The sequence below is a fragment of the Ruditapes philippinarum genome, unplaced genomic scaffold (assembly GCF_026571515.1).
Source record: "Ruditapes philippinarum isolate M1 unplaced genomic scaffold, ASM2657151v2 ctg298_1_1_1_1, whole genome shotgun sequence".
NCBI classification, from domain to species: Eukaryota; Metazoa; Mollusca; class Bivalvia; order Venerida; family Veneridae; genus Ruditapes; species Ruditapes philippinarum.
In genome coordinates, this window is record NW_026853973.1 from 379,092 (window position 1) to 393,640 (window position 14,549).

At 32.5% G+C, this 14,549-nt stretch overlaps 1 protein-coding gene across 1 annotated transcript; it reads right to left on the reverse strand.

Annotated features, from left to right (window-relative positions):
* Positions 1-488: 488 nt before the first annotated feature.
* On the reverse strand, positions 489-4,616 carry LOC132738573 (neuropeptide Y receptor type 6-like). Its single transcript, XM_060726086.1, has 2 exons — positions 4,181-4,616; positions 489-3,338 (listed from the first exon to the last, which is right to left on the reverse strand). Exons 1-2 carry the CDS (start codon positions 4,498-4,500, stop codon positions 2,516-2,518), a joined length of 1,143 nt encoding a protein of 380 aa, XP_060582069.1. The 5' UTR covers positions 4,501-4,616; the 3' UTR covers positions 489-2,515.
* Positions 4,617-14,549: the final 9,933 nt, after the last annotated feature.

Consider the following 14,549-nt stretch of genomic DNA (forward strand, 5'->3'; position numbering starts at 1 on the left):
CATACAACTCCTGATATAACATGCCAGTAATTTAAAGTAAGTACTCTTCGATTGAAATGGATGATATTTCGAAAGAATACTGCATTTATGTATCTTTGTTATTATTCGCGCGAAAATATCTCTTATAACATAGTGTGTATGTATTTAAGAATTAGGTTTTAAAATCGTTAAAAAAGGAAGAAATGAAATAAACATACCAATAATTATGCTTAAAATTTCATGCATTACATTTTCAAAATACAGTAATGCAAATGTAAATTTAATGAACAAAATTCAGCGAACAATGCTAAATGCATGCATTACTTTTAAAAGTGATTTGCCCCATGTCTGATAAGCTGTTTCCATTTCAATACATTTTGTAAGATTGGCAAACTTCACAGCCCAATTTGACATTCAATTCAAAAGTATTATTGGTGAAAAAAACAACAACAAAAAAAAAAACAACAACAACAAAAACAAAACAAAAACAGAATCACAGGAAACACAAGCAGGATACCAGGTTTTATTAAATGTAGCGTTGTTACAAATAATGAATATGTCAATACATAAAACACCCTGTCATACAACTACTCACAAATCATGAAAATGTCAATACACAAAACACCTGTCATACAACTACTCACAAATCATAAAAATGTCAATACACAAAACACCTGTCATACAAATACTCACAAATAATGAAAATGTCAATACATAAAACACCCTGCCATACAACTACTCACAAATCATGAAAATGTCAATACACAATACACCTGTCATACAAATACTCACAAATAATGAAAATGTCAATACATAAAATTCCCTGTCATACAAATACTCACAAATCACGAAAATATCAATACATAAAAGATCTGTCATACAACTACACACAAATCATGAAAATGTCAATACACAATACACCTGTCATACAAATACTCACAAATCATGAAACAATTAATGTCAATACACAAAAGACCTGTCATACAACTACACAAAAATTATAAAGATGCAAAAATACATAAAACACCTGTCATACAACTACTCAAAACTCATGAAAATGTCAATACATAAAAGACCTGTCATAGAACTACTTATAAATCATTAAAAACATAGTGACAATACACAAAACACCTGTCATACAACTACTCAAAAATCATGAAAATGCCAATACATAAAAGACCTGTCATAAAACTACTCATAAATCATGAAAATGTCAATACTTAAAACACTTGTGATGCAACTACTCACAAATCATAAAAATGTAAATACACTAAAACAACTGTCATACAACTACTCAAAAATCATGAAAATGTCAATACATAAAACACTTGTCATGCAATTACTCGCCCATCACTCAGAGATTAATCTACAGAATCTTATGATGGTCTAACGACGATCAGACTTGTCAGTCAAATTCGTCAGAAACGACTAGCATCACAGATAAAACTGGTCTGAACATAAAAGGTCGAAGCTTTATAAAAATTGATGTCTTTAAATTGTAATTTTTCTCTTGCTTTGTCGGGCTCTTGTATGTGTTTTCTTGTCATTAACGTAATGTTACATAGTGTAGAAAAATTACCATATAATAACTTATACCCAGCCCATTCAGTACTTTGATACAACCTATGGCGGGGATAAGAATGAGTTTTGTAGTTTATCTTTTTGATGGGGGTAAAAAAATCAAACGTGACTTGTGTTTTGATAAAACATATTTGCAAGCCTAATAAAAACAAAATAATTTTAACTAAAATTAAAGATTGAATGAAGCCAATAAACCTTTGAATTTAATCCAGACAGACGAACAGACACACACCATAAAACGTCCCGAAGACATGTCTTTGGGCATGTAATAACGATTCACAATAGTATAAATTTCTTATTGCCTCGAACTCGTTTATTGGTAGTACACGTTTTCTGTTAGAATGTAAGTTGAAATTAATGGCATGTTGGAAAGAAAAAGGTGATTCCATGTGTCCAAGTATTTAGGAATATCGAACATTGTGAAATAGGCTTGAAACGAGGTTACAGTTATAGCCCCACACTCAACGATAATAAATGTTTCTTCTGACTTATTTGTCATTTAGATTATAAACGTATTATTCAATTATTTACTTGTCACGTACTAGGCACATAAACATAAATTGAAATGTTTGAAAATAATATGCAATGAGGTAATATTTACTGCATTTTATTACATACCCATCATATAAATTGGGGTTCAGAATGGCACCAAAACTTGTCTAGTAACTGGCTGACAAAACAGAATTTTCTTTGTTACAGCTTTTTCTTTTTTACATTTTTTTAAATAAATGCACAATTCACTTGCTTCTTGTTTTTTAAACGTCACACATTTTAAATATTCAAAGTTGTAAAATTCACATGACATTTACCACTTAAGCAAGACCAAGACTGAAAATAAATTGCATAGTAAAAGTCGAAAAAAAAAAAAAACTACAAAAAATCATACGTGACGCTTTCATGATCAAATCTTAATCATTGAAAGTCCAACTAGATGGTTTTCTGAGGTTTTTATGTATTAATTGGATCGTCGGTCTTTTCGTCTGCGACATAACGTTTTATATAGCATCCCTATTTCCTGTCTGAATTGTCTGTCAAAACAGCTGTATATAAAACAGTTTACCATGCTGTTGATATATATACAGGTCATTGTAATGCGTATTGCAATATAACTATCTATAGTGAGGTATGAAGAGGACATTTGTCTCTGTTTCATAACGATTTGCAAAGATAAAAATGGAATATAGCTAATACAAAAGAACACTGTCACTAATATAAAAGCTAGTGTTATTTGTCGAATTCTGTTCCTTCTCAGGAGATTGTCATATGTTGTCTCTGTTTTGATTTGGTTGGCTGAGCAGGTGGCTAAAGTCTCGCTGTTATCTCTTGTCTTGCCCTCAATGTTATCTTGGTTATATCCCACTTCTGGCGAAACAATTATCTTTGAACATGAAGTTGGTAGTTCTTTATGTCTATTTAAAACATTTAGTTTTATATGCTTCAAACCTGTCACACCACTTTTGTTAACATCACCATAGCTTTCTTTGGCGTGTAATATTGATGCTGCTTTTAAAATACACGCATACAGAGATACCAAAGCGCATAAAGACACAAAAGCCATCAGTGCCAAAAATATATAATAATAAAGGCCATACTTTATGGTCCCTTCAACTGCACCGCACACTGTAAATGTTTTATTTCCTAAGGAGTGTGTGCTTACCTCACTGAAAACAATTAACGGACATGAACAAACACAGGCAGATATCGCGGAAATAAAGCAAAGCAGTTTAGCAACTCGATTTTTTATCTGCCATCCATGTGGACGACATATCTTTCTATACCTGAAATGAAAACAGAAATTAAGACATGATATATTACTAATAAATAAAGAGAAAAACAGAATCCATGAAGAAAACCAAACACGGCGAGATTTAAAATGTTGCAAGCTCGGTTTGATTGAGCCTTGTCATGGACGGTACTGGAATGTGTAAGTTACCGTCAACGCCCCTCCCCCTAACACAGGCTGGCGCAGAATTAAACATTTACCATGAACCGGTAAAATTTTGAAACATCCGCATATGTGTTCATATGGCGGTTATCAAGGAACCTTCGATGTGACACGTTAGTGCCATTCCATGAAAAGCGGCACGTGGTCCCCAGGTAAAAAATGTTTGTACCCTTAACGAGAAAACAATGGGCGAAACTAAATAAATGGAATTTTGAAAAGGGATCAGAGGTTAAAAAGTCAGGTCTAAGTCAGAATTTAAGCACATATTCTCAAATTACCTTGTTTACACCGTTTTTCCAAAGCATATAACATATTAATTATTGGAAGAGTATATTGAAATAAACAATATCAGAGAGTCAGTCAAGAATAAACTTATTATGCAGAAAGCATATATACATTTTATCAACAGATATAGCAAGGGTCTACATTATTGAAGACCATCCACAATATTTACAATTTTCATGTTTATTTTCATTGTATAACACCATTAAAAGACCATAAACAAAATCATACATAAATTATTACCACTTTATTATTTTATTAGTTTTGCTAAATAAAATTATAATATTGTTCAACAAATACTAGCATTAGCGGTTTGACTGACACATATGCTATGCATAAATGTTTATATTGTTGACGGCAATGACGAGGTGTTCTATCATAAAAATTACTTGCCTGTAAACAGCTACTAATAGTAGGGTGAGTATAGATCCATCGAAAATTAAACCCATCATGAACCGGGAGATTCTACACATAAAAACACTGCCATATGTCCATGGATTGATGTACATGTATATCATGAAAGGTATAAGAACTGTACATGCACTGATATCGTAAATGCTTAGAACTATAATAAAAAATCCATGGTTTGTTGGCTTTAACCGAAACGCATATACGAAAATAACATGCAGATTACCAACAAATCCAACAACCATTACACAGGACAGAATAATCACAGCTGGAATAAAACTTTCCGAGGTTATTTCATCAGCCATTTTATTTTATGTAAAACTTTCAAACAGCTGTGTGGTGAAATATTTATTAACAATAAATGAACTTTGTTAAAATGTAATCGATAGCAACTTATAGATCGACCATGATAGTCATAATAAAGCGGAAAATATAAGATGCAGTACAGGAACACAACATCGGAAATGTGCAACTATTGTGATAACAAATTATAATCAAAAGAATTGTTAGTTTAAGGAGATTTAAATGTTTATTAAATTAAGCAATAATATTATCTATTGATAAACAAAGAAATTTGTAAGTAATCTATCGTCGTATTAACAGGAAAATATATCTAACCTGCATGTATACTTAAGGACAATGAAAACGCACACCCGAACTATATGCATTTTATTACATGAAAACACGACTCCATTAGATATATATCATAACTTTAATACAAAACGCAAACTTAACAACTGAAAATAATTTAAAAATATTTGAAATCAAATGTGCACCAGTAAATCGAAGAACCTAAGGTGAAAATCCCAAAATCACACTTTTTAACCATACTTATGCAAACTTAACAAAGGCAAAAACCAAAATGAAAATCCAAAACAAAGTCACTCGTAATGTCACCGTCGGGATCTTTAGAAACGACAATGTCCTCCATCAGCGTCTCTTACAGATGTACATCGTCGCCTTATAGACCTTACGGTGCGGATAGCCGCCTGTGGAATCTGACGTCATTCGGCCTGTAGTTTAGTGCGAAAACGCTGGTGAAGCCGAGAAATTGTAGACCGATGGACACCAAAATGGTTGGCGCTTTTTTTTGTAAGACAGACCAGATTAAATCTGTCCTATTGTTACGCTGTATTTTTTTTTTAGTTAATTTTTTTAAAATACTCGTTGTAAAATTATTATATTTTCTTGTTTATGTTATAAAATGTTTTTAAATTATTAAAATTCAGAAATATGTGAATTATCAATTAACCAGACCCCTGACATGTTTATTGCAATTTACGTGCCTTACACATTTATGTTTATTTACGCCACATGTATGACAACATAATTATTATCATTAATTTTATCTACGACATTTATTTAAAGTTTTCTTATCTAATTATCTGTTTAACTTAAAGAAACCGATATATGAATAAATATAATGCTGATGTCATGACTTTCCTCAAGATTTGTACAATTATATACTTAAGATGCATGCACTCCTGATATAACATGCCAGTAATTTAAAGTAAGTACTCTTAGATTGAAATGGATGATATTTCGAAAGAATACTGCATTTATGTATCTTTGTTATTATTCGCGCGAAAATATCTCTTATAACATAGTGTGTATGTATTTAAGAATTAGGTTTTAAAATCGATAAAAAAGGAAGAAATGAAATAAGCATACCAATAATTATGCTTACAATTTCATGCATTACATTTTCAAAATACAGAAATGCAAATGTTAATTTCATGAACAAAATTTAGCGAACAATGTTCAATTCATGCATTACTTTTAAAAGTAACTTGCCCCATGTCTGATAAGCTGTTTCCATTTCAGTACATATTGTAAGAATGGCAAACTTCACAGCTTAATCTGACATTTAACTTAAAAGTATTATTGGTGAAAAGTAAAAAAAAAAACAAAAAAAAACAACAACAAAAAAACCCAACTTCAACAATAAAAACAACAAAAAAACAACAACAACAAAAAAAAACAGACTCACAGGTAACATAAGCAGGATGTTAGGTTTTATTAAATGTAGCGTTGTTACAAATAATGAAAATGTCAATACAGAAAACACCTGTCATACAACTTCTCACAAATCATGAAAATGTCAATACACAAAACACCTGTCATACAACTACTCACAAATCATGAAAATGTCAATACACAAAACACCTGTCATACAACTACTCACAAATCATGAAAATGTCAATACATAAAACACCTGTCATACAACTACTCACAAATCATGAAAATGTCAATACACAAAACACCTGTCATACAACTACTCTTAAATCATGAAAATGTCAATACATAAAAGATCTGTCATACAACTACACACAAATCATGAAAATGTCAATACACAAAACACCTCTCATACAACTACTCACAAATCATGAAACAATTAATGTCAATAAACAAAAGACCTGTCATACAACTACACACAAGTTATGAAAATGCAAATACATAAAACACCTGTCATACAACTTCTCACAAATCATGAAAATGTCAATACATAAAAGACTTGTCATAGAACTACTCAAAAATCATGAAAAAATAAGTGACAATACACAAAACACCTGTCATACAACTACTCAAAAATCATGAAAATGCCAATACATAAAAGACCTGTCATACAACTACTCAAAAATCATGAAAATGCCAATACATAAAAGACCTGTCACAGTACTACTCATAAATCATGAAAATGTAAATACTTAAAACACTTGTGATGCAACAACTCAGAAATCATGAAAATGTAAATACACAAAAACACCTGTCATACAACTACTCACAAATCATAAAAATGTCAATACATAAAACACTTGTCATGCAATTACTCGGTCATCACTCAGAGATTAATCTACAGAATCTTATGATGGTCTAACGACGATCAGTCTAGTCAGAAACGACTAGCGTCACAGACAAAACTGGTTTGAATATAAAAGGTTGAAGCGTCATAAAAATTGATGTCTTTAAATTGTCATTTTTCTCTTGCTTTGCAGGCTCTTATATGTGTTTTCTTGTCATTAACGTAATGTTACATAGTTTAGAAAGATTACCATATTATAACATATACCCAGTCCATTAAGTACTTTGATAAGACCCATGGCGGGTACAAGTATGAGTTTTGTGGTACCATTTATTGATTTTATATTTTGATGGGGTAAAAGAAATGAAACTTGACTTGTGTTTTGATAAAACATAGTCGCATGCCTAATAGAAAAAACAAACTAAAATTAAGGCTTTAATGAAGCCCATTAACCTTTGAATTTGACCCAGACAGACGACGCCACACCATAATACGTCCCAAAGACATGTCTTCGAGAATGTAATTATGATTCGCAATAGTATAAATTTCTTATTTATCGTACTAGTAAATTGGAATTACATGTTTTCTGTAAGAATGTTAGTTGAAATTTATGGCCTGTTGGAAAGAAAAAGGTGATGCCATGTGTCTGAGTATTTAGGAATATCGAACATTGTGAAATAGGCTTGAAATGAAAATACAATTATAGCCCCCACTCAACGATAATAAATGTGACTTACGAATATTTATGTCATTTGTCATAAACATAAATTGAACTGTTTGAAAATAAGATGAAATGAGATGATATTTAATGCATTTTATTACATACCCATTATATTTAAAATGGCGTTCAGTATGACACCAAAACATATCAAGTAACTGGCTGACAAAACAGAATTTTCTTTGTAACATTTAAAAAAATCACAATTTAACTGCTACTAGTTTTTTAAACATCATACATTTTAGATATTCAAATAGGTAAAATTCATTAACCACTTAAGAAACAAGTTTAAACCGGTTCCTTTATACGAAAAACAATGAAACGTGAAATTTATAAATCAGACATACATGTAAACATTTGTGCAAGAAAAGCGCTAATTGACCTTTTTTGTGCATTAACATCTGCAAAAGCCCTCGAATAAAAGTACATCTACATTCTAATAAATCTCGGTAAACATTGAGTTTTCGGTTTAACGAATACATGAATAAATAGACAAACTAATAAAAATAGTTATTATTTTCTATTTAAACAAGCAAACAAAAATGCCTTAAAGTGTCTTTAAATAATTCTACAGTTCATCTTTATTGTATCACAAAGCCCATGTACAAATTTGCTCAAAATTTCAACTGAACATAATTGTCCTTTGATCAAAGCATTCACCACGTAAATTATATTAATTTTGTATTTTCAACTACTGACAAAAAATTGAAAATAAATAATTTTATTTCCAGCAAGTTTTGTTCTTCATCATCAGTGTTATAATCTATTCGCTTTTATTTTTGAAATATCAAAGTCACAAACAGATTCTAACCAGTGGAGTATTTCGGATAAACTTTAGGGACGGACTGACAAAGCGGAAACAATAAGCGTTCCATATCTTTCCTGATATTTTCTAACGTCACTAGAAAAATTCTTAAATTATTAAATAGTATTATATCCTCTTTGAAAAATTTGTACCAAGACTGAAAGTAAATTGCATAGTGAAAGTCGAAAAATATACTACAAAAATCCATACGTGACACTATCATAATTAAATCTTAATCATTTGTATTGGTCAGGAAATATTCCGATTAGATGGTTTGCTTAGGTGTATATGTATTATCAATACGATCGTTGGTCTTTTCGTCTGCGACATAACCTTTTATATAACACCCGTATTTCTTGTCTGAATTGTCTGTCAAAGCAGCTGTAAATAAAACAGTTTACCATGCTATTGATAAATACACAGGTCATTGTAATGTTTATTGCAATAATACTATTTATATTGAGATATGAGCTCTGTATCAGAAAGATGTCTAGAGATATAAATGGAATATAGCTAATACAAAAGAACACAGTCACTAATATAAAAGCTAGTGTTATTTGTCTAATTTTATATCTTCTCTGATGATTGTCATTTGTTGTTTCTGTTTTGATATGGTTTGATGAGCAGGTGGCTAAAGTCTCGCTGTTATCTCTTGTCTTGCCCTCATTGTTATCTGGATTATATTCGACTTCTTGCGAATCAATTATCTTCGTACATGAAGCCGATAGTTCTTTAGGTCTATTTAAAACATTTAGTTTTATATGCTTCAAACCTGTTACACCACTTTTGTGAACATCATCAAAGCTTTCTTTGGCGTGTAATCTTGACGCTGCTTTTAAAATACATGTATAAAGAGATAACAAAGCGCATAAAGACACAAAAGCCATCAGTGCCATAAATATACGATGATAAATGACATATTGTATGGTCCCTTCAACTGTAACGCACACTGTTAATGTTTTATTTTCCAAGGATAGTGTCCTTACATCGCTGAATGCAAGTAATGGACATGAACAAACACAAGCAGATATCGCAGCAATAAAGCAAAGCAGTTTAGCAACTCGGTTTTTTATCTGCCATCCATGTGGCCGACATAACTTTCTATATCTGAAATGAAAACAGAAATAATAAAAAACAGACATGATATATTAGTAATAAAAAGGAGAAAAGAAAACCCAGCACGGTGAGCAGGCCCCGTCTGATTTCGCCTGTCCATGGACGGTACTGGAATGTGCCGTCCACACCCATTAGCATTCAACATTTAACATGAACTGGTAAAATTTGAAACATCCGCAGATGGTCCCCATGTAAAAAGATGTGCATACCCTAAACGAAAAAACAATGGGTGAACTAAATAAATGGAATTTTGAAAAGGGGTCATTGGTTAAAAAGTCAGGTTTAAGTCAGAATTTAAGCACATATTCTCAAATTACCTTGTTTACACTGTTTTTCCAAAGCATATGAAATTGATTAAATAGAAGATTATTATCAGAGAGTCGGTTAAGAATAAGCTTATAATACAGAATGTTTAAGTACATTTTAGCAACAGTTATAGCAAAGGTCTACATCATGTTAGACCATCCACAATATAGACAATTATCTTGTTTATTTTCACTCTGGAACACCATTTAAAGCAAACAAACAAACACTATAAATAAATTATTACCACTTTTTTTTATTTGTTTTGCAAAGTAAAATTATAAAAAAATTTTTTCAAGAAATACTCGCATTAGCGGTTTGGTTATAAGATATGTTATGTATAAATGTTTATATTGATGTCAATGGTGTTCTTTGATAAAAATAACTTGCCTGTAAACAGCTACTAATAGAAGGGTGAAAACTGATCCAGTGAAAATTAATCCCATCATGAACGTGTGGATTCTACACATAAAAACACTGCCATAATTCCATGGATTGATGTACATGTATATCCTGAAAGGAATAAGCACAATACATGCACTGATATCGTAAATGCTCAGAACTATAATAAAAATTGCATGGTTTGTTGGCTTTAACCTGAACGCATATACGAAAATAACATGCAGATTACCAACAAATCCAACAACCATTAGACAAGACAGAATAACCACAGCTGGAATAAAACTTTCCGAGTTTATTTCATCAGCCATTTTATCTTATGTAAAATTTTTCAACAGTTAACGGTGACAGAACTTAGTTGAAATGTAATCGATAGCAATTAAATGTACCATTGTGATAGTTATAATACAGCGGAAATCATGAAAAGAATGAAAACATGCAATACAGGAACATAACATCGGAAATGGATCGTTGATTAGTGTAAGAAAGTGTAAATATTTATTAAAATCAACAATAATGCATTAATTCATCGTCGCATAAACAGGAAAAGTACTACAAAACTGCACGTAATTACTATGTATATTTAGTACAGTTACAACCATCTTGACCTAGACATACTAAAAAGACAGTGCAATAAGATTTATAGTAGTATACGTTTTTCATCTCTTATATATTTATAAAAAAACAATGGCCACAGTGGTGTTGTGGTGGAAATCCAGAGACGATGGTTCTTGTCCATGCTGCGGCGTGCCAAGTATTCTTGACATAGATATACTAAAGAGACAATGCAATAAAATTTATATTGAAGTATACTTTTATTTGCAAGTTTTCATGTTACCTTTGCTCGATGACACTGTTATTTTCCCTCTCTGTAGTTGGTGTGCAAACTTTAATGAACAAACAACATGCTTATTTTATAAAATGGAATATAATCTCTGCATAACCGCCTCCGTGGTCGAGGGGTTAGAGTCGATGACTACTAATCCAGTTACCTCTCTGGCGTGGGTTCGATCCCCGGGAGATGCTTTGGTAGTTTAGCGCGGAGGAAGGTAGTCTAGTACTGGTGTAACTCTCCAGGAACGATGGTTAGGAAACTACCCGCCTATATGACTGAAATACTGTTGGAAAAAGGCGTAAAATGAAGCAAACAAACAAACAAATCTCTGCATAGAAGTAAATCATGTGTAATGATTTGTAAATAAGGTAATAGACAGGAACAAATTTTGTATATTACCATTATACAAATTTAAACTTTGTTAGTACATTTTGTAATTTAGATGTAACAATGTCTGCTATTGGAAATGATTTAGTGCTCAAATGGCTTTATCTGATCAAGCTTTCAAAAATCTGTACATAAAACTCTTTATTTGATGATGTGTCTGTTGTTTTAGTGAAATACTTAAGTTTAAATTCTAAATGATTCTTCCAATATTGAATAATGGCTTCGAAATTTGGGGATTTACAAGGTCCCAGATATGGAAAAGTTTGATATAAATTTTTCCACACACGTTTTGTATGTGAAGTACCAAATATCAAATGCAACTGTCTTAATTTTGTTAACCCATTACTTCATGTGCACTTTGTGAAAAAATGACTTTTTTCATTGAAAAGCCTCCTTTTTCTTTTAAACAACATTTATGTCATGTTTGGTAATACCCTATTTAAACAGATCAAAGGAATTCCTATGGGTACTAATTGTGCACCCCTGGTCGCCGATTTGTTTTTGTACTGCTATGGAAACGTTATGTTGAGTCTCTCTGGTGATAAAAAAACAAGTTGTTAAATTATAGTCGCATTGAATAATACTTCCAGATACCTTGATGATATATTTAGTTTAGATAATTCTTATTTTGATCAAATGATGTCTGACATTTATCCCCATGAACTACAACTCTTGAAATTTTAGTACATCATTTTTGGATATCCATATTACTATCAACAACAATTATATTCACACGAAAATCAATGATAAAAGAGATCACTTTGACTTATGTATCGTTTATTATCTCCACATAAGATGGAGACGTACCTCATGCGACATCATACGGAAAATATGTTTCTCATTTAATTAGATTCGCTAGAGCTTGTAGCAACGTAAAGGATTTCAACGAGCAGAATATTTTAATTACCAGCATGCTTCCAAAACAGGGCTACCGCTATCATAATTTACGGAACTATTTTACAAAATTTTACAATCGTAACTTTCATTTAATTTCAAAATTCAATAGTGATTTAAAAACTCCTCTGCGATAAGGGATTAGCCAGCCTGGTGTTATGTCGATGTGATTTACAAACTTCGTAAGATTTTGGGTCATGGTAATATATCTGCCGTTTTCACTAAAGTCATTAAACGTTTTATTAAAATGGGTTTACTATTTAAAGACATACTGCATGCTTGGTGTTCAACCCTTTTACAGTTGGATACTATACGCTTTCCTCTTTTGATTACGATGGTACATCTGACGGACTGAGTGGAATACTCTACGATAGACAGTTCTTTAAGCCCTTTGCAACTGAATTGTCTTAATGTTCGTTTTCTGTCTTATTTCGTCGGGCCCTTGTAGGTGATTTTCTTGTTGCTCTGTCTTCATTTAGGACATTGAATACTTTTGTTATGGTCATTGGGTTTACTTTTATAAGTTTCTACATGGTTATTTTGGTGTTTATACGCTTTTTATTACTTGGGGACCATACGCCGCTTTTCATGGAATGGCACGGAAGTGTCACATTGAAGGTTCCATGATAACCGCCGTATGAACACATCTTCGGATGTTTCTAAATTCAAAATTTTACTATTTCATGTTTAAATGTTGAATTCTGCTTAAGCCGGTGCTAGGGGGCGTGGACGGTAACTTGCACTTTCCAGTACCGTCCATGAACAGGCTCAATCAAACCGAGCCTGCAAGATTTTTAATTTTGCCGTGTTGGGCGTTCTTTAGGGATTCTATATTTATCTATTTTACTTATTTAACCTTTTGTAACCATAACAACTGTTAGAATTTCGATTGGCGGAGATTCATTTTATTTACACTGTCTCATTTATAGGATCATGGTGGGGCTAAGAGTGAGGTTTGGAGCACCATTAACCGGTTTAAACTCCCAAGCAGTATGTATGCTGCTAACCGTTCCAAGGCGGCGCCCCTCTGTGTTTATCGGATGTGTGTCTGTGTTGTTTCACACTGTTTTGGTGACGCTTTTGATTCTGTCCCTTGTTATTTTCTCGTCTACGGTAGGTGTCTTCCCCCTTGCCACTAGTCTGATTCCTTTAATATAGCCCGCCCCACCCTTCCCCGGGTCTCCGGTCCCCTTTCCCTATGCAATTTGACTTTGTGGGCCTATTATTTATTAACACATGTCATTCAACTACTCACAAATCATGAAAACGCCAATACACAAAACACCTGACATACAACTACTCACAAATCATGAAAATGCCAATACACAAAACACTTGTCATACAACTACTCACAGAATTTAAATGGAACTTAGTAAGATTGCATAGTGACGTACCTAAGTATCGACCGTCATCTTGAACTCACCTTAAAATATTTTATGGTTGCAGATTTAAAATAAGGCGATACTCAGTATTTGAGCAGAACACAGCTGACCACTTCAGATCTCTGGAACCCAAAGTGCGTGAATATGTAGCATATTAACGCACTTTAAGTCAATTTCTCGATTTTAAGCACAAAATGCGTTTGACCTCAAAGTTCACTGTGATGTTTCCTGCATTTTGGTGTTCAACTCCACATTACGTTCGACCCAATGTTGCGGTGTTACATCGCACTAGCATGTGAAAAACATAACAAAACTGGTTCCTTTATAACGCAATATTAACGAATCATGCATATATGTTTGTGCAAGAAAAGCGCTTATGCATTTTTTTGTGCATTTACGTATGCAAAAGCCGTCAAATTAATATACATCTAAACTCGGTAAACATTGAGTTCTCGGTTTACTATGAAATAAATGGACAAACGATTTTATTTCCCGCAATATCAGTGTTATATTCTATTCACTTATTTTTGAAAAATCCAAATCACAGCACTAAAACATGCTGTTTGTTGACAGATTCAAAGCAGTGTGTGTGTGTGTGTTGGTGCGTGCGTGCGTGTGTGTGTACGTGCGGGCGTGTTCGTGTGTGTGTTTGTGCGTGTACATGTTTATTTTTTTGTAAACGTTAGGGACGGACAGACTGACAAGACAATTA